The sequence below is a fragment of the Haemorhous mexicanus genome, chromosome 8 (assembly GCF_027477595.1).
Source record: "Haemorhous mexicanus isolate bHaeMex1 chromosome 8, bHaeMex1.pri, whole genome shotgun sequence".
NCBI classification, from domain to species: Eukaryota; Metazoa; Chordata; class Aves; order Passeriformes; family Fringillidae; genus Haemorhous; species Haemorhous mexicanus.
The window spans coordinates 11,615,857-11,636,423 of NC_082348.1; the positions used below are offsets into that span (position 1 = coordinate 11,615,857).

The window sequence follows — 20,567 nt, forward strand, 5'->3', positions numbered from 1 at the left end:
TTTTTATATAAATTATTTGACTTAGATGTTCAACACTGGTTTTCCTGAGTGGGTTGTGAAACAAGTGTATGAACTATTGCAAACTACCTAGTAATAAAATTTGAAGTTATGTATCTCTGGTGTTTCTTAAAAGCATTGAAAATATTTGCATTTCTTTGTTACAGCTGAAAGCAATGATGGCTACCACATCATTTTAAAATGACCGTGCCACACAGAGAGACTTTAACGGCCTAAAACTTAGTGCCTCGCTGAGATTGCTACAACCTAGACTGGAAACACGAAGAACCTTCTGGATAAATGCTCCTGTAAACTAAGAATTACCAAACAGCTTAAGAAAAAACTTGCTTTTACAGATAGAAATTTTTGGTGGTGTGTGATTTTGGTGGGTTTGGTTTTTTTGTTTGTTTGGTTTGATTTTTGTTTTGGTTCTTTTGGTTTTTTTAAGCTGGAGCTGAGAACATCCTCAAAGCTTGTACATGTTTATTCTTCCCTCCCTCTTCAGTCTTGAAAATTGTAGAGGTTTCTGCTTTTTACTTAGAAACATCTGCCTTGTACTAAAGGGAAATGAAAGATAAACAAATCCCAATTCTCTTCACCCCTCATGTTCAGATGAATTGATTTACTTACAGTTCTGAGTGCTCTCTTGCTTTCAACACACACCCTGATGCTGATGGATGTGGACTCCCCAGGGGTCCTCTTGTAGTCTTTGAGGTGGGAGGCTTGGGGCTACCTCCCAAAACGGATTGGGCAATGCAGAGGATGGGTTTGGTGCCCAGCCTTCACCGAAGGGTCAGCTCTGGAAGCCCACACTTAGCTGTTCTCCACCTGCAGATGTGCTCCAAGTCCAGAGACCCTGGTCCCTCCTGACACACCTTCTGTAGTACCAGTCCAGCAGAACAGTTCTGAGGGGGTTCAAGGGAGGACAGACAACTTGTGGTGAGCAGTTCAGTACCATATTATTATCTGTGGCTTAAGAGTAGGTTCCTTGAATGGTGCATATGAAGGTTTTCTGAGGAACTGTTTTGAGCATTGGAAGCTATAGTGCTCATGACAAATTCATACTATGGATTTATTCTACTCTACAAAGTAGTGATTAACTGCTGTCTTTACTGTAACTGGGAATTAGAAGTTATAATCTTAATGGGTTTTCATCCTATTACTGAAGTAAAACTGTTTTGATCGAGACCAGGTAACATCATCTTAGTTGCTGCTTCTTATATTCTCGCCCTTTCACTTTTGACTCCTGTTTCCCATATCTGTAACTATGATCAGCTCCACCCTGCCTTGGTCTTTTGGGACTCCATCCAGGCTCCATTAAGCTAGAAAGGTGGCTTCCACTGAAGTCAAAGGCAAACTGGATCACACCTTTCCTGCATGGATGAAACCATTTCACTTTTGACAATTAACTAATATGGCTGTTTCCCCAAACTGAGTGTCCATATACCATCAAAATTTGATTCTTGAACATTTCATTTCATCCTGAACTGACATGGAAAGCTGACATACCAAACATTTTCCTGGAATGGAAATTTTTCAAAAAATGAGAAATTGTCAGCTGGAAAACACTGAATAAAATGTTCCAGCCTTTTGAAATGGAAACATTTAATTAAATCCATTTGGCCCTTAAAGCAGCATCAGTTTGAGCTACTGTTGCAGCCCTCAGAAATTGTCATTCAAGTGCCTTGTGCGCCGTGTCTCCCTTGGGGCTGAGCTCTTTGGCTGAATTACAGATCCCATGATGCTCCTACCCTGGGTTAGTCAAACAGGGAATGCGTCATGAGGGCTGGAGAGGTGCCCAGGGAGAGAGGGGGCCGTGGAGCCCTTGAGTTACAGCTCCCAGCTGACACTGGAGGAATTCGGACAGACACGGACTGATATTTCTCTGACAAAAGTTATGTGTTTCAAGTTTTCCCAACAGAAATAAACAGCAAAATATTGAGAAAAGCAACCTTTTTTTCATTAAAGCATCAAGTTTTGCGCAAAAACCCCCACCCATCTCCACTGATGTTTTTTAAATTTTTTTTTTTTTTACACTGAAAATAATACTAGAATAGAAAACTTGTGTTACAATGGGTAAACGTTCAGCCAACTCAGCTAATTGAGCAGCAATGCCTACTTAGGCACGATCTTGCTCAACTGACTGTCCGTCCTGGATGCTCCATGAATTGTAGGCATGCAAAACGGAAGTCTAGGCTTTGGGACATGGTGGTTCCCCATTCTGAAATGAAGGAATTGAGGCTTCTTGGTTGAGAACCAAGCTGTGTAGGTGAGGAGTAGCTCTTGGCCATGGAATCTGGGTTGTAGCCACACACAGCTGCCTTCCAAAACAGTGAATGAATTCCAGATGCCTTTGTGAGCAGGTGGGACCAGTGTGCCCCTGAATACCAGGAGCTGCTTGGTTAATTTTCCAGAAAGTGCTTTGGAAGATGGATGTTGGCTGTGGTTTTTCATCCTGCTCTGTAATACTGGCCCAGTGCAGGGTATGGGTGTCATTGGCATGCAGCTCAGGTAAATCTGACCTCGTGGGAAGGGTTCTAAATAGACCTCAAAGCTGCCTGGAGTGTAGCCTGTATCATATCATATCCACTTGGATGTGATAGCCCTGTAGCTGAGAAGACACAGCAATTACAGATACACAGCAGAGTGAAGAAAGGATAGAGGTGGCTTTGCTGCCAGAGTTAGGGACTTGTTATAAAATGTCTAACTTCTTGATTCTTTTAAAAACCAACTCTTGCCTGTAAGGAATTTTATGCCAAAGTCCTCATAGAGTTTCAATAGCACTTGCTTGAATAATTTTGAACAAAAAGTCACTTAGGGCCTTCCTGTATTTAGATTTTTTAAAAATAAATAATTTGATAATTAATTTGACAACATATCTTGCTCTCATGCTCTAAAAATATATACCAGAGTAAACAATCCCTTAGACTATGTATATTTTCCTATGGGTTGGCTCTGTGCGAGCCTGTTGTAAAGCTGTGTGGCTTAGGGGTGTGTGTAATACCTACCCGTATTTGACAGAGTAGTTCTAGTCCTTGTGTAACCTCTGTAGCCCCAAGAGGAATTTGGAGGTTTGTGGTTAAGTAACATACACATCCCTGAAGACACAGCTCGGCTGGTTAGGTGTCCAGGAGACTGTTGAGTTACTTCAGCTCAGACTCACACTCTGCCTTGATTTGAAAGGGATACTGAAGGGTCACAGAGTCCAATGCCCTGGCCCTTACAGGAGTACCTAAATCTGATCCCTGTGACTATGAGTGTCATCCAGAGCAGCCCAGGTGCTCCTTGAACTCTGGCAGGCTTGGTGCCATGACCAGGGGCAAGGGAGGTCCCTGGGCAGCCTGTCCCAGTGACCAACCACCCTCCTAGTGAAGAACCTTTCTCCAGTGTCCAGTCTGAAGGTGCCCTGACTCAGCTTCATTCCATTCCTTCGCTTCTGCTGCTGGTCACCAGAGGGGAGATCAGCACCTCCCCTCCACTGCTGCCCTTGAGGAAGGTGCAGAGAGATAAAGAAAAACTTGTCTCACCTGTGTGTCAGGTAATCCTTGACTGTCCTTGGATCTGCCATCCCTGGAGGGACTTGTTTGATCCGTTTGTGGAAATGACAGCTTCCAGACGGAAACTTTTGTTTCCTCAAGAGTGGAGGAAGCACAGATGTTTAGTCTGGGATAGATACCTAAATTCTAGATAGACTAAAGGCAAGGGAGGTGAGTAGCTCCCACTCATCTAAATAGCATTCAGTTTTTTATTAAGGGCCTCTTAACACTTATTTTTACTCTTTTTTATTGTTGTTACTTCTATTTCTTTCTTAAAAAGTAAGAAAACCTACTCAAAGTGATTTAACTGGAACTTTTTACAGCTATATGTGAAATTTGTGCTGCAGAGCTTTATAAGGACTGGGGCTTAGGATAACAGCGAGTAACATGGTTTCCCAAGCTGTCCAGCTCTTCAGTTGTATATATGATGACAGCCACTATGAGTAAAAGTGGGCTTGCTGGGGATGAGAAGGCAGAATCAAGTGATTAATACCAATATGACTCTAGCCAGTACTGCAGAGTATAAGCTTGCATTCTTGTCAGATCTGTACTGTCTGTTTGAAATTTCATAAATTGTGGTATTTTCTCTATCAACAGAGTAAAGTGATAGAGATCAATTAATATGACTCCAGTGATGTCTGGAAAACTCTCAGTAATGCCCATGATACACAACTGCAGGGCAGGGAGAAGGCAAACGATCTGGTGATAAAATCTTGGCCATCTGATTGAGGTGGCAGGACTGGTGCTATTAAAATTAAAGCTCCTGTTCTTTCTGCTGGCCCTGCATGGTTAATTGGCTAAAGTAGAAAAAAATCATTCAATATGGAAAATACTGGAGTTCTCATTGTCTTAGTGTGAAATTTAATGGGCTGAAATTTCAAGACTTGGAGGTGGTAAAAGGATTCTTGCATTTGAGAAGCCCTGAATGGCACTCTCCTTATAATGTAACATATACATATATATGCATATATATATACATATATATCCACATACATACTGTACTGTATCAACACATATTTGTGCTGAGTACATGTGTTCTTTGGCTTTAACTGGTACTCTGCTTTGTTTAGTTGCAGTTCAGTGTAAAAGACTCTGGTTGATCAAGCTTCAAAATCCAGCCATTCCTTGGGTAGAAATGTAAAAGTCCATAGTAGCAACTAGGTGATTTGGACATGGTACACCTGGAGTGATCTAAGTTTGATGAATTTCTGCAATAAAAATCCCAGGCCTTGGTGAAGATGAGCATATTCTTTCACTAACACTGCAGTTCTACATTGCAGCTTCTGAAAATTAGAGTAACAGAGAAATAGATTGCCCAATGCTTAGTGAACTAGTAGGGCTACTCCATAAGCAGAACAACCATACAATGACTTTTCCTAGCTCAATGTTGTATTGCTTAAGCATTGGCTGTAATTCTAACAATCATCTGGTGGATGATTCAAACACGTTTTTTTTGTCTCTTATCTGTTGGGATTTTTTTTTCCTTTTCAAAGAAATGCTTATATTCAGACTGTAGCTTCTCTTTCTCCTCCAGTTATGCAATGGTTTAACTTTATGCTAGTAATAGAAATATTTTCATTAGATTATAATCTCTTTGACAGCACAGGGTACTCAGAGTGGGGAGTGTTTGATCATCACTACTGTGGGTGAATATGAGAAGGCAGACTGGAGGTGTATCTAACATCCTTGGCTCTCTCTAACAAATGGGTTAAGCTAGTGCCTAATTTTTTGTGCATTTTTGATTTGTATTTTTTTTTTCCCATTCCCTCAAAATTCTGCTCCCTGGTGGGGGATGCATTGGTGACCAGATGGTGTGCCCAACTTTTTAAAGTAGCCTGCTGTCCTGGTTTGCTTGGGGTGAGTGTTTATCTTTCAAAGGGGAGTTACCACTCTTCACTGACAGTGCAGCTGTTAGAGGCAGGCAGAGCTGGCCACAAAGTTGGCATGATGGGCAAGGGTGAGTGGAGATGGGTCGATGGGAGGCTGAGGCGTACCAGTTGTGAGTAAATACTGCCACACTCTTCGTCTTTTCATTTGTTGGTTTTTGGGGTTTTTTGTACATGAATAAATAATTAAAAAAAGCATATTTTGCACTGGCTCTTGTACTGTTGTGCAGAAGAAATCTGTATCTAGAATCTGTGCTCCAGTCAAAATGCAAATAAATCTGTTTGTAAGAAGCATGGGTTTGGTCTCTGGTTTATTTGGTGTGGTGGGGCACAGGAGCGCCTCAGCATCAGCTGCTGCTCAGTGTGGGGCTGGGCACCATCTCGGGGTGAGGGGGAGCAGAGTGTGCAAAGTTCTGGCCAGAGAATGTTGGCTGCAGCCAAATGTCCTGCAGTGTTTCCTTCAAGTTGGGACTGACTTCATTTCCCCACAGCACAGTGCAGTGACCAGCTTGTGTTTAATCCGGGTCGTGGCACGAGGAGAAGCCTTGTTCCTGCACGGGCTGTGACCGTGGGCATGTGCTTTACTGAGGGCACCAGCTGTGTCAGATGGCAGCTGGCTTTGGTCTTGCAGTGCTCAGAAGGCACAGCCATTTCAGAGCCTGGTCCTTGCTGACATCAGAAATAAGCAGAGTCCCTCCTCATGGCAATGCTCTGTCCCATTGAGCAGCTGTGAGACACATGCTGGCAGTGAGGTTTGGATTGTGGAGCATTCACAGTGGTTTGGCTGGAAGAGCTCCAGGATGCTCTAAGGTTTAAACCATAGATCTAGTAACTTACATAGTCAGGAAATGAGCAGATGTTCAGTCATTTTCCAGTCGGAGAAGATGGAGCCCAGTTTGGAGATAGCATACTCTTCCAGCAGCCAAACTTCATGTCAAGGCAAAGTAGTAGAATGGATGAACAACCAGGTGTAAAGGTGCTCCTTAATCTGAATTGATCTCGAGCCATTTCAGATCTTTTCCTCTGCTGAAGGAATATTTGAATCTCAAAATTAGAAAACACATCTTGGGCCTTGGTTGTGAATAGAAGTTCATGTGCTAAGTATAAGGGCACAGACAATGTTCCTAGGTGGAGGTTCAAGAGAGTTTAATATCTTTTCCTACCAGTGACTCATGCATCCTTGAGAAGTGGAAAGGGACTGTCTACCCCAATTTCTATTAGTTTAAAATTCCTCTGGAGGCAGAAGTCCAGCCATCTGAGGCCTGATACTGTATTCAACTGCTCCATGCATGGTGAGGCAGCACTGTGTCCCACAGGGCTCCTGGGTTCAACACAGCTTCAGAGCAGCTTCAAATCCACATCCAGGCAGCAACAGGGAATTTGGGTGGGTTATCCCCTGAGGGCAGGATGCTGGTAGGCACGCCAGGGTCCAAGGCTGGCATTTGGGCTCTTCAGGGCTGGCTGGAGGGTGCTAAGTGTGGGGGGTCACTGGCAGCAAATGCTTGGTGACTTGGTGGGTGTATGAGCCCTGCCAGCTGCAGGGGTCTTCCCTGGGGCTCTTGGGAGTTGGGGGGGAATCCCTCCCTGATCCTGCAAGGTGGGGGTGCCAAGGGAGTGTCATGTGCACGGATAGTTACTACCAAACTCCCCACTTCCCTCTTCTTCTGTAAGCTTGATCCATGTGCTGGCAGGGGTCAGTCAATACAGAAAGGAGCACTAGGAAGGTTTTTACCTAATTAAAAGGGTTCAAGGACTGGGAAAGTGGTAATTCTGCACAACTTAATTTCTGTGGGAAACATATGTAAACAACCTCAGAATAGATCCAGAAGTCAGCAGCAGCTATAGAACTGGACAGGAATTGTTAGGAGCTTTTAATGAGTGAGGAGGAACAAGACTTAGGACTGGAGCTGTTTAATCAAAGCACTGGCATAGTATCATCTAAATCCTCAACAGGAAGTAAACATTTTAAAATTAATTTTCTAATTCCCAAAACAATGCAGTCTTACAGCTAGATTAGTCACGACTACGGAGCAGACAGAGAAATACCACCTGTCATACTCCTTCTGTAAAGAAGCTAAGTGCTTCCAGGCTTACCTGAGTAGGAAAGATTTGACCCTGCAATAAATTAAATTGTTGAGGGTTTTTTTAGTATATTACAACAGAAGCTGGTTGTCCTGATCAAACAAGTTTCAGACAAGTGTTGACTCCCCTGCTCCCCAGAGATGTGTGGCCCAGGGAGGCAGGACTGTGTCATCCTATCCCATCCTAAATCTTCTATTTTTGGCTGTTGCAAACAGTGCCACTATCCATTTTGCTGTCTAGAAAAGCCTCAGTTCTGATTTATCTGATATTAAGTAATAAGCAAGTATGATGCAGCTGGAAAAAAGTTTGATTAGCAAAAATCCAAAATTAGCTGAGCACATTAGTGCACTGAGAAATAGTTTTTCAAATGATGAAAACTGAAATGCTGAAGACTATGATGTAGAGAGGAGACGTGCTAGAAATATTATGCTGGATAGACTTTAAAAAAAAAAAAAAAAAAACAGAAAAAAGACAATGCTGAGAGGGATTCCTCCTTGAAAATATTTTCAAAGCCTACTATCTCCCAGAAGAAAGAGTTCCTGGATGGGTTGGTACCACTTTGAGAAATAAGATCTCCATGACATCACCTAATGGTTTAACCTGTGGTAGTAAGATAAGGGAAAGCTTAAGTAAAAAGGTTGAGCACATGACTCAGTGCAGGAAATCCTGGCTGAGGGTGCATGGCCAGAGCACCCTGGAGAGCAAACCCAGCAGAAAGGCTTGGAGGCCACATACATTGAGCCAAGGGTGTGCTGCTGCACAGCTGTCCTGAGGACAAAAACATTGGCCCAGACAAAATTATTCCAGAGCTGCCCACAGTTTCCCTTTTCCATCAGATTCACCTCATTTCACAGCAGTGCCTATGAGGCCACAACTCCTGTTCCTCCAGCAGCCATAGTTATCTACTGTCACATGCATGGCTTGAAAGAAATGAAGAAATAAATGCATCCCCAAATGAAAACATGGAGATAATTTTGGTGATTGTTGAAGTGATTACTGGAGGGAAAAGGGAGAGACAGTCTTCTTTCTTTTCTAAAGCTTTGGCTCCCTTTTGGTTCCTCCAGCCTCTGCCAGTGTCTTTGCACATTTCAATTCTCCAACAGTTCAAGTTTTGATCTAGTTCTGGTGATGGTTTGGTCACTGCTGGCCAGCTACACAAGCAAAGTAATTGAGAAAATGAACCTTTGGATTCTTGGAGACCCCCACTTTAAAACAATGAAACAATTTTATTTCTCTTATGAACATCACCAAGTGGTGTCAATCTGTCACCTTTCAGGCTCCCATGCCCACACGTGATGACCCTGTGTCTCCCTCTGTGAAAATGTCCTTAAAATTATATTTTAGTGCAAAGCACCTGAGCCCCAGAGGTGCAAAGACAATGACCAAGAACCCAAACTCAGACCCTGGGCCAAAGAAATGGATGTGTTTGTCAGGGCTTGGGGCTGTGAAGAAAAAACTAGCCTGGCACTTGCTTATAAAAGTAAATTCTTACAACATTACAGCACTGTGAAACTCAGAAACCCCCAAACCACCAGATTCTTGGTACATACCTGACTGGTGGCCACCACTCTGGGTTGAACAAATATGGGAATATGTGGGGAGGTGATTTCAGGTTTGAGAAGGGAATAAATATAAGACATATACATTTAAAAAAAGAAATTACATTCTATACACCCACTAAGCACAGGAAGAATGGTAGGAATTTAAATACCATGGCAGCACTCTGCCACATGTGTTTTGTCTGCTGTGTCTGACTTTTAACTTAATTCTTCCTGTGGAGATTCATAGCTGAAGCATGGATCAGACATTAGGTAAAATATTAACAGGCCATTTTGATAGTCAGGAGTACAAGACACTAAGCCCCATCCCAACAGAGTGTCACAGCTACACTACCAGGGTCCTTCTTCAGGTGTTTTCTTGTCACCTTAAGCAGGGTGCCAGGTGGCTGGGGGGCAAGGAAGCTGACTAGGAAGTGTTGGGAAAGAAATTGATGGCCTTTAATTAAGAGTGACACTTTTTCACCTACACATTTGACTTTTTAGGAGGTCTTACAAGGAAGCCAGTGCTGAAAATACCCTTTTGCCAAAGCTGGGAGGATAACCTGGGAGGTGCAAATGAGCCAGCAGGTGTTCCTGGGAGTTTTGGTTTCCCAAATTGGCCCATGGTGGGGTCAGCCTTACTAGCTTGGAGCCAAGGAGCCCTCCTTGCACCTGCTCAGGAGACCTGGCTTTATAAACCACGTGCTTCCCTCCCTTAGTGGTGGAGCTGAGGGCAGAGCAGGGGTGTCATCTCAGGTGAGTGGTTGTGGTTAAAACATAAATTAATCCTCTTTAGTTTAAAGCCATTATCTATTGTGATGATAAAAAGCTTACCCATTAAGTATGAAAAGCTGCAATAAAGCTCCATAAGGGTGTGTACCAGGTCCCACAGTATGAAATCCCTAAAGCTTTCCCCACCCTTACAGTATTTCCCCCACTTCTCTGTTTGTCTCTCTCATTTAATCAGGGACTGGCAGTACATATCTCATGCCAGCTGTGATACAAGTTTTTGCTGTTAAAATGCTGGAAATGAAGCTATGGCACAGTCTGGATAAGTTTTCTGATGGGAGCATCTAGTGATGGTTTTTGAGTGGGTGGTGCTCCATGTGCTCTTTCTGCCGTGTTCCTTAAGGGTCTGTGTGACTCCAGGTTTTGCCTTTCTGGGTGTGTAAATGAGAAAAATCCTGAGCAATTCAGAGCAAAATCATTGCATCTAAGCTGTCCAGGGCATGAAAATGGTCACACAGGCAAGTAACTTTCTGTCCCCGAGTTCTAAGGCCAAAGCCTTGGTATAGCCAGCAGTATCACCTGCAGCTGTAACCTGTGCTGATCCCTCCTGCTGGGGCTCACCTGTGGGTGCTCAGGAATTGCCAGCCCAGTGCTGGCTGTGCAGTGCTTGGCACTGCTGGGAGCTGTGGAAGGATGCAATTAAATCAATTACAGGCTGGTGATTTTGCATTCAATGGAATAATTACTCTTGAAAGCTGGCAGTATGGGTGAGACTTGCTCCCAGCCTTAATATCAGGTTTCACTATCTTGCCAGAAAGTGTGATTGACGTCAACCTGTTATTGTGATAAAGGCTATAAACTCATGGGCTCATAAAGTAATTTAGCGTGGAAGGAGTCTTCAAAAGTAACCTGGGCTAGACCTTGCTCAGAGTGGGGCTAGGCCAAAGGCTGCTTGTTGTGCAAGGTCAGCAAGGGGAAGCCCATGGCCAGTGCTAGGCAGGCAATTTAAATAGAGGTTATAATATCCCATTCCTGCCTCAGAGAATTTATGAATCACTAAGAAAAGATTTTTTGTCTTTCCGGTGTTGGATGGGAGAAAAGTAAAACAACATAGGTGTGCTAAGCCATAATTATCTTTCAGTTCATCCCTTAAGAATGTCTATTTAAAAATTATATTTTACTTTACTTGGGATATATTTATTTCCTTATTCAGTTTCCTCGGCAAGTAGAAAAAAATATAACTTGGCAACCACTTTCTACCAAGTTGGGCAGTTCTTGTGGTGGTGTGTTTGCCAGCTAAAGATGGAGCTGGACACAAAAAACCTAAAGTTTTGCTTGCTAACAATACTGCTTCACACTGATGGGTGGGATTGGCAGTGTGAAGGGTCTGGGGGGCTTTAAATTGGGGTGAAACTTCAATGGATGAGCTTTTTCATACTGTGCAGATGCCATCATGCTCCACATGTGCCTGGCAGAGCAGTCTACATTTTGGAGAGCCCGGGGAACCTGTGCTGTGAATGCATTAAATTTCCAGTCTGGGCTCTTGTGCAATTGGTTATGTGTGCTGCAAGTTCTCAGCTCAGTTTGCATGTTCTGATGTCTCCAGATGTGAGAGGTTGCATTAACTTGGCTTATTTTTTTTAGTGCACGATGAAAGAACACAAAATCCAGAGGAGAAATGGCTCTGGAGTTGGTGGCTAAGAGATGCTTACCCTTAAGTTACAGTCTTGATGTAAATAAAGATGTCAGCTATTTTCAGTGCTTTTTAATTTGGATGGAGAGGCTGCAACTGGCAGGGCTTTCTACCCTGGAACTAAGGCAAGTCTTACAAGCTGAGCCTGGATCATGGGCTATAAGCACAAGAAGCATTACATGGTGCCTTCATGGGTCTTCTTTGAGGAAAATCATCATTGTGTTCCTTCAAAAAGGGGCAAATTCTAGAGGGAACTTGATGGGAAAACTCCTAAATCACCCAAGTCATGACCATGGGCTTCACACTGAAGAGTCCTGTTCTGAGTGCAACTCTCTCAGAAGAATGTGGGAAACATGCTAGAAAGGGTTTTGAATTTAGGAAGATTTAAAATGTGGAAAATGGCATAATTTGATGATGATGATAAAATCAGCTATATATTTCAGGTTTTCTCCATTTAAAATCTTACTTGACATATTTTCCACTCAGGATAGTCCCTGCCAACATTACTGAGCATCTATAGATACTGTGGTCTGTTCAGTAGTAAATGCACCATGGAATTTCATTTCAAACTTCCTTCAAACAGTCTAACTGTGACTGAAAAAGCTTCTGAGAAAGAGAAGGCTTGTTCTGTTTCATATTAATTTTTTTTTGAGTAATTGATATTTAGGGTGAAAATACTACTTCAAAACTGCAATTCAATGAATGATAAATTTAGGTTTTGCCATTCAAAATTACTCCTGCCTCATTTTCAAAAGGGGATATTCTGACACTGGCTTCTTTCCCCTTGGCAGAGTATTATTTAATTCATTGTTCACCTCAGTAAATTAAAGGCAGCAGAGCAGGGTAGAACACCAATTGCTTAAGGTACATTTTTATTTATCAAGTTATTTAGCCTGTACACTTTGTTCTCACTGCTTTGAGAAGACAGACTGTTTTCTGAACAGGTACTTGACATGATGGCTTGGCCCCAAGACCCATGGAATTATGTTTGATAGGTCTGGATGCCTCCTGAGTATTGTTGCAGCATCCTTGGGACCAGCTCAGCTGGAATCAATAGGGTTAATAGGAACTTTCTTAGAATCAGGTTTAAGGCCAGCCCTTACCAACTAATGTATAACATTTATTTCTTTATGTATTTTTAGTGAAGTGCCTTTGAAAGACCTTAAAAAGACATGGGGTTTGGGGGAATTTAATGTTGAGTTTTCTCAGCAGAAGCAGCCATGCCTGGTATGTCTTAGTTCTTGCAAAAGTTGCTGAAAAAAGGGCAGGATTTTTTTTTACAGTTTTGTTATGTTCAGATGGACTTTTGGGGGGTTGATGATTTCTTTTGCACGTAGTCTTTATGAAGAGGGAAATTCTGTAGTGCACACATACTTTTGGTCTGTTGGAAACCTGTGGCAGTAACTGAACTGGGGAAGCATGGCTAAACCCTCTTTACCACAGGGAGAAGATGGGATGGGTGTGACTGCTCAGTGCCTGAGGTTTGCACACCCTGCAGCCAGAAGCATCACTCCAGGGGTGGTCAGTGAAATAGCACTCTGTTACTGGCCAGGCAGTGCATGCTGCCACACTGACCAACATCTGCCCTCTCTATTCTTGAGTAAAAGTTTTTCTGTAGCTCTTGATACCCAGTAACATTTCTCTTTGAAGGGCTTGCCTGAGTATTTAGATATTCCCAAATAGATTGAAAGAATTAATGGGTTAATAAAATATTTTCCAGAGCAAACTATGACTGAGCTGTAGGGCTGGTTTTGCTGGACAGCTGCAAAAATGGATGAGGTGTATGTTGTACTGCAGCTGAAATTCTTGGGTGTTTGTATCAGCCTTCTTGAGGGTCACTGGAGCAACACTTAGAGATGATACTGAAGGGAAAGTCCTGCTGTAGCAAACAGTGGGTAAAGTTGTTCAGGAGTACTCATGCTTGTAGCAATTCTGTCTTTAGATCTATTGATCTTTCTTTGTGTGTGCTCCTTTTCCACCTAATTTGGCACAGCTCTGTTGCCAGTTGGTTGCTGAGATTATGATGTAGGGGTTGATAAGCACTTGCCAGCATTCAGAAACTTTCCATTCCCACACTTTGCAAGCCCTGGCCATTTTTCAAGCCTGTCATTTGAAGCTGTTTGAATCATGGTAGAACAATGACAAGCGAGGGAGAATCTGTTACTACTGATATTTATCTGGGAGCCTCCTTTGGTGCAATTACCAGCTGGGGAGATAAAAAGTGTGGTGCAAAGAGTGTGTTTGGATGATAGTCAAAAAATAGAGGTTAGTGCACTCTATGAGAAGCTGGAGAGTGCTGGATCAGCACCAAGCAGTCACAGGTTATCACACTCAACAGGCTGGGTCCTCCACGTGCGAAAATGAAGCCAGGGACACTCCTGGGACAAGGAGCAGAGAGCCCTGGCTTCACCTGTTCCCACTGTCACTGGAAATTTAGAGCTCAGAGGTGGAACTCCCTGCCCTGTGCAGGCAAGGGCAATATTTGATCTCGCTGCACAGGTAAGGCAGGAGCCATGGGCAGTCACTAGCAAACGCTGTGACATTTCCTGTCTGTGCCCCACATGTCTTCAGAGGCTTTGTGATCCTGGGAGTTAGCAAGGAGTAAAATCCTCATGTAGACATAGTGAGCCTGTTATTCAGTGCTTTGCTGATCAAAGTAAACCTTTCCTCCTCCCTGGCCTTGGACATTTTCTGTGTTCAGGTGTTGTGTGTCCAGACAGTCCTGGGAACTGATGTGTGTGTGTTAATGACCACTCACCACACACTTTATGTAAGATCAAAAAACACTTGCCATGTGCTTCCTCTTCCACAGTATTTTGTTTCCATGCTCCCCTCCACCCCTACCACCCTTTATTTTTCTTTCAGGTTTTCTGTGTGTAATTTGCCCTACTCTTGCTGCTGACCCTGCACTGCTTGTCTTGGGATGAGCTGTCTGTGCTTGGGATGGGCTCTCACACCAGGATGTGTCTGGCTGCTGCACTCCCCCACAAAGATTCCTGCCCTGCATTCCATCTCTGCCTGGGCTGTGGTGTAAGCCCTGTGCCAGGGTCTGTGCAGAGACTACCCCAGGTTAGAAATAAATGACTGGTTGTGACTTGGAAGAATTTCTTAATCTGATTCATTTCATAGCTACAACAATGGGCATATTATTCCAAGACAGTGTGTTTGAGGTGGCTGGGGAAAGAAAATGCACGTTCAAGTTTGACAGTAGCAGCCTCAGATGAAGTGTGTGTCTTGTCTTCTTTCAGACAATACCAGAGAGGTCAGCAGTAAAGTTGTGCTGCACCCTGGGGGGCTGGTTTTGGTTTTCAGTGGAGTGTGAATGAGGGGCCACAGCTCCAACCTCTGTGAGCAGCCCCTGTGATGGTTTAACTTCACCACCTCTGTGAGCAGCCCCTGTGATGGTTTAACTTCACCATCTCTGTGAGCAACCCCTGTGATGGTTTAACTTCACCATCTTCCTACCACTTTGCAACCACCAAGCTGTGGTTGCCCTCTCAGTCCCTTCATCTCCTCTCCCAGGATGTCTCTGGCACAGGTGGTGGCAAACCTGCATTGTGAGAGGGGTGAACACTTGAAGAAAAATGCTTTAAGCAGGGTCAGGTGCCTGATCTGATCCTTAATTCCCCCATCCCAGGTGCTGAAGCCCAACAGCAGAAGAGCTGGGGCTGTGCCCTGCCAAGGCCAGGGCTAACCCAAACTCTTTGCTGCTCCTTGGGGAAGTGGAGCATGAACTCATCAAGTGGTTTATGTATCTGATTGAGCTCCTCAGCCAGGGATGAGGCAATCAACTAGCAAAAATCCTCAGGCCCATAGAGAGACAGAGCAAAAGTCTACAGAGGGAGCAGGCAGCACTGTGGATCCAGAGATGTGTGCAGCTTCCTGCAGCAAGTACGGTGCAGCTCCAGCTCCTTACTCTTGAACTTCCTTTAAAAAGAAATGTCAGTACCATTATTACTTGATATGGGCTACTATTTAGTCACCCAGTGGAGCCCTCACTATTTTCATGTTTCCACTAAGTACAGCTCCTTAAAAGACAAACAAATTCATGGTCTCTTTTTATTTTCCCTCGAGACAAAGCTGTAAAACAGCCAAAGCCTTTAGTGTCTCTCAGTGATTTTGTTGGTGCTCTCAAAACCTCACACTATGTAAAGCTTTGGGATTGCTCAAACCAGGAAACCTGACACAGAGCTCTCTTTTTTATCTGCAAAAAAGACATTGTGTCATGGATTTTTAGGAATAAAGCTGCAAAACAGCTTGATGTGGGTTTTTTCTTTCAACCAAAACAATGTGTTGAAGCATTCCAGATGTGTCAGTTTACTGAAGTTCATGGGGTGTGTAGAAGTCTTAAGATTTTCTACCTGCAATGACACATAAATGCCAGCACCACTAATTTTGCTTCAATGCTTATGTGCAACTTTTTCCATAAGGTTTGACTCAGAACTGCTCTTTTGGGATGAGTTATGGATGCATCAACTCCTAGCAAGACAGCATGACCACAGTGGAGACCTAGTGCATGTTCTGGTTGATCACCACAGGCAGCCCTGCTGTGCAAAACTGCTTTCACATGGGATTTAGCAGTGCACAAAACAAACTGGGAGATGTGGTGGCTTGGCTACCTCAAAAGTGAGGTAGTTGATGCACAGACCAAATCCTTAGTCTGCAGCATTTTTTTAGGTATTAACTGGGAAAAACTCCAAATGCAGAGTGCTTGTCATTCTGCAGGGCAGCCTGGAATAAATGAACTAGTTTGCTTTGGGCTGCTCACAGACCTTTTCAAACCCAAATTCCAATTGCAGAGGCAGAAATCCCTCCTTGTAAATTCTGATTATGGGCAGTGGTAGCGAAATCTTAGATTCTCATATGTGAGGAAGAAACCTGCTAGTAACACTAGATTTGGAAAATTGTCTTTCAGAACAGAAAAATTTACTTTTTTTCCCTTTTTTTAGTATGAATATTGCTTGCTGAATGCAGTTAGTATTTTTACGTAGAATTAATGAATAAGAATTTATTAGTGACCATTTTCTTTCTAGAACAATGTACTGTATCAAAATTTCTGATAAAGGAAAGAGTGGTTTGAGTTATCCTATGAAGACAAGATCAAAGTCAAGAACAAGACCAGTCCATTCTATGATTTCTTGCTATGGAAGAGATGTAGGCACATGCTATGATTTGTGATGCTCTTCACATCACAATCAAAAGGTGTTTCTAAATTCTGTGGCCACTGTTATTGTTATGACCTATTGTGAATCAAGATGCATCACTTGATTTTTCACTCATATTCCACTTGACCTACAGCAACTGGATTCCCTGAGGGGATGCAAAGGTTTGTAGGTGAAGGGTAGGGTACAGGTGATCAGGGCAAAATCTGTGGTAAAGACATCATCTTTTGGTATTACATTTGGAAAAAGCTGACAGGTTTTGAGGCATGAAAGGACATTTTCAGCAGTATTGCCTTCTCCTTACAGACAGAGCCTTGCCTCTGCCCTTATACCATCACAATCACTTCTGTTTTCTCAAAACAGTCACTTTCTTGGTTGTCTTCAAGCAGCACCCAAAACACTTCTTGTTTTTTTCTGCCACTCGAAATACAAACAGTATCACCTTTGGTTTGTGTTCAGCAATAATCCTGATAAGATTTCTCAGGAACCTCAACAGAACAAGTTAAAAGTAATTTCATTGACGCAGTTCTGCCGCGTACCGAAATTCATCAAGTTGTCATTTATGGCATACTTGTTTTCTTTCTTTGTCTCAATCCAAAGACATAAATAATTGTAATGGATTATTTGTGGTGTTTGCAGAAAAAAATGTTCTAATCGTATGGTTTAGGTTTCTTTCACTTTTGGCTGCGAGGTCTGGAGATAATTAAACCTACTAGACTCAGAAAGAAATGCATACGGAAAGAAAATTTCTGGAGTTAGAACTTTTAATCTATTAAAGGGAGTGAGGAGTGAGTAAATAACATATCAAGATGAACTAGCCAGGGCATCCCTGGCTTTGGGTCCTGGTTTGTAGGTCATACTTATAGGAAGAGCTAGACCTGAGGTCTACATAGTGAATGACCCCAAAGCTGGGGCATCAAAAATCCAATTTGAATCCATCTCTAGTGAAAGTACAGATCAACAGAAGAGATGGGTTTAAAATATCATAGGGTTAGTAACAAAGAGGATAAGTGTGACATTAGTCTCTTTGAAATGCCATGAATTAGGGAAGTGGAAAATGATGGTTGGAAATGTAATTGCATATGGATTAGCCTACTGATGTGGGGGAACAGAGCAATGGTGTTGCAACCACTGTAACCAGCTCCTGAATTGCTTCCAGATCATATTGGAAGATAATTGTTTGTACAGCTGGATCTTCTCTATCTGCTTTCAAACCACTCTGCAACCATGTGGAGAAGGTTTTATTATTTTTTAAATCTGTGTATCTTCAGAATATTCCAATACCTCCTGAGCTTGGAGAAAAACTATTTATTGCATAGCTCTAAAAACTCTGGACTGGAAACATTTGTACATCTCTGTGGAAGGAATATAATTCCTAAAATGAACCAAGTCCTTAAGAAATGAGAGAGTTTCCACCCTAAAGGCCCTCTAAGAAAGCTCAAGACAAGGTGTTCTTCATTATTTTAATTTTTTTTAAATTTCTGGGTGCATACATAGCAACCTGGCTGTATAATTGCAGAGCTATTGAAATGAATCTGAGAATCAGGATGTTTCTTTGGTGGTGGATGAAACAACAGTACAACTGTCATAAGAATGCTAGGGGGTTTTGGATAAATTACAGAGTAAAAAAGGTAGTGGCTTTGAACAGTAACTGTTTTGGTGGGGTTTTTTTTTGTAACAGTCATTTTTAGTATGCTTTACCATACACAGATTCCTTCCATTAAAAGCCTTGGCCTGATAAAAATATGGCCTTAATATAAATTGATCTTTTTATTTCACAACATCAAGCTCTTAAGAAGAGGAGAACATAGTGGTGACATGCAGAATTTTTTTTCTTGGCAATGGTGGACATTAAATCAAGATTTATAACAAAACAGACATATTTTACTGAAATGAATTGGAGGCAGGAGCTGGTCAGGATGAGTAACTTGCTTATAAAAAGTCTCAAACTTCTCTGTCTGACTGGATCCACCCAGAGAAAGTTCCTTCAATTCCATCAACACACACAGGAACTTCTTAACTGCAGAAGTACCACTCATGCCAGCCATAAGAAAGGCAAAAGGATGGGAATGGAAGTGGCTGTTGGTGAAAACAAGGGTATCTGGAATTTTGTCTAGTATTGGAGAAGCTGCCTTTTTGGTGGGAAAGAAGGATATGCAGAAGATGCTGTGCCAAAGTACTATTTGTATTTGCTCTGATGGGGGCCCTGGGGAAGCCCCCTTTCCTTCTCTGGACCCAAATCTCCTCTAGCAGAACTGGCCCCTTTCCTTTGTGCTACTGCAGAGAAAGCAGTGACAGCAAGGCTGAGCAGGAGGAAGGATGGAGTAAGAGCTGGAGGCTGATAGCTGCTTTGGGACCTTCTTGCAGCCTTTGGTTATTGCATTTCTTTTTTCTTATTCATTGTTTTTTTTCTGGCTTTTTTGTTTTGGTTTGTTGTGTTTTTTTTTCTTCATATTCCCCCCAATTTATGTCAAACTGGATTAGATTACTAATGCCAAGGGCTAGTTTGAGTTACACTCCCATTACATTTTCAACTCCTGAGCATTCCTGCCTAGCAGCAATCTGCCCCAGGACAAGTCTAGACTCAGCCTTGATATAGTTTGGCCCCTTATGGAAAGGGGTTTTTGGGACTGCACTGCTAGGGAGAAGGGCAGCTGCAGGCAGGGAACCAGGCTGTGGGATGTGAGCAGCACAGGTGTGGGAGAGGTGGATGGATGGAGGATGTGGAGGTGCTGGCTGCATGCAAGCCAGGGAGGGAGCTGTCTGGGGTGGGCTGTGAGCACAGAGTGCTGCCTGAGGGGTCAATACAGGATATCCCCTAAGCCAAACCTAAAAAATGCTCTATCCCACCCTGCAGGCCTCAGGGAACTGCTTGGTGCAGTTTGCTGCTTGGATGCAGAACTGAGCCCTGCATTGTTCACAGTCCCACTGGGCTGTAGCTTGTGCTCCTGTACCTTTGATGACTGACTGATGCCTGTCAATCACTGTGCCTGTGCTTTCACTTCTCACCTGGGCCCCTCCTGCACCTACTCTGTATGAAGAGGCCTCCCTGCTGTGCAGCAGCCCACAGAGGCTTTGTGGTCTGGGCAGAGGTGCCAAAGAAGCCAACCAAGCCATTGCAGAGCAGTGCTGCAGTGCTGCCCTTGTTCTCTTCCCTCTTTTGAGAGCCCAGTGCCTGCTGTTCAGTTTCCACCAGCAAGTTCTCACAGGACAGACCCTTTGCATCTGACAGTGGTCTGATATCCTTGATGTCCATGTGGTTGGCTGGTGGGATGCTCAGGGAACAGTATCTTCCTCCTTGCTTCTGCAGAAATGTTGCATTTCTGAAATGAAGTATGTTGTTTGCATGTCAAATGGCACGGGGCATTTTCACAGCTCTCCTGGCAGCCACAGGCTTGGCATATTGCAGGCTGAAGGGCTGCCAAGGGCAAGCATTCAGAAAAAAAATAAAAATAAAAAAATCCCTTGCAGGCAACTGCCAGAGTTTGGTGCCAGGTTAATCAGAACTCCCCATTGTCTCTCTGAGACAAATGTTCTGATTAAATCTATTGTTGTTGGGCTTGATGGGACAAAGTGTTACTGAGTTACATCACAGCTATAATGTGGAAACTGGAACACAGCACAATTTATGGTGGAATGTTCCCTGGTATTGTTCAGAAATATCACCACAGAAGAAGTTTGTGGGAATGATTATTTGAAAGCTGCTGGTCTGACAGTGGCTTGAGCCCAGCTCTAGGGTGTCTAACTAGGCTCTGCTCCATAGCTTAAGTAAACTACTTAACCTCCATGTTTCTGCCTTGCCCTTTATGAGCAGTGGTGTTAAAGTGTTTGTCTGCCTTCCTGCAAGGATCTGCTCATGTTTCCAGCTGGCTCTGGTTTGTGCACCCACACTGGTGTTGCAGACTCTTGCTGTGTCTGTTGGACTGGGGGTTTTCTCTTCCTTC

General features: G+C 43.2%; 1 protein-coding gene across 1 annotated transcript in view; it reads left to right on the forward strand.

The window, feature by feature from the left end:
- TFCP2L1 (transcription factor CP2 like 1) overlaps window positions 1–5,710 on the forward strand; it is a 35,548-nt gene extending 29,838 nt beyond the window's left edge. The window contains exon 15 of the mRNA XM_059852749.1: window positions 165–5,710. Coding sequence (XP_059708732.1) covers window positions 165–202 — 38 coding nt within the window. The 3' untranslated portion in view covers window positions 203–5,710. The remainder of the gene's footprint in view (window positions 1–164) is intronic.
- The last annotated feature ends 14,857 nt before the right edge of the window (window positions 5,711–20,567 follow it).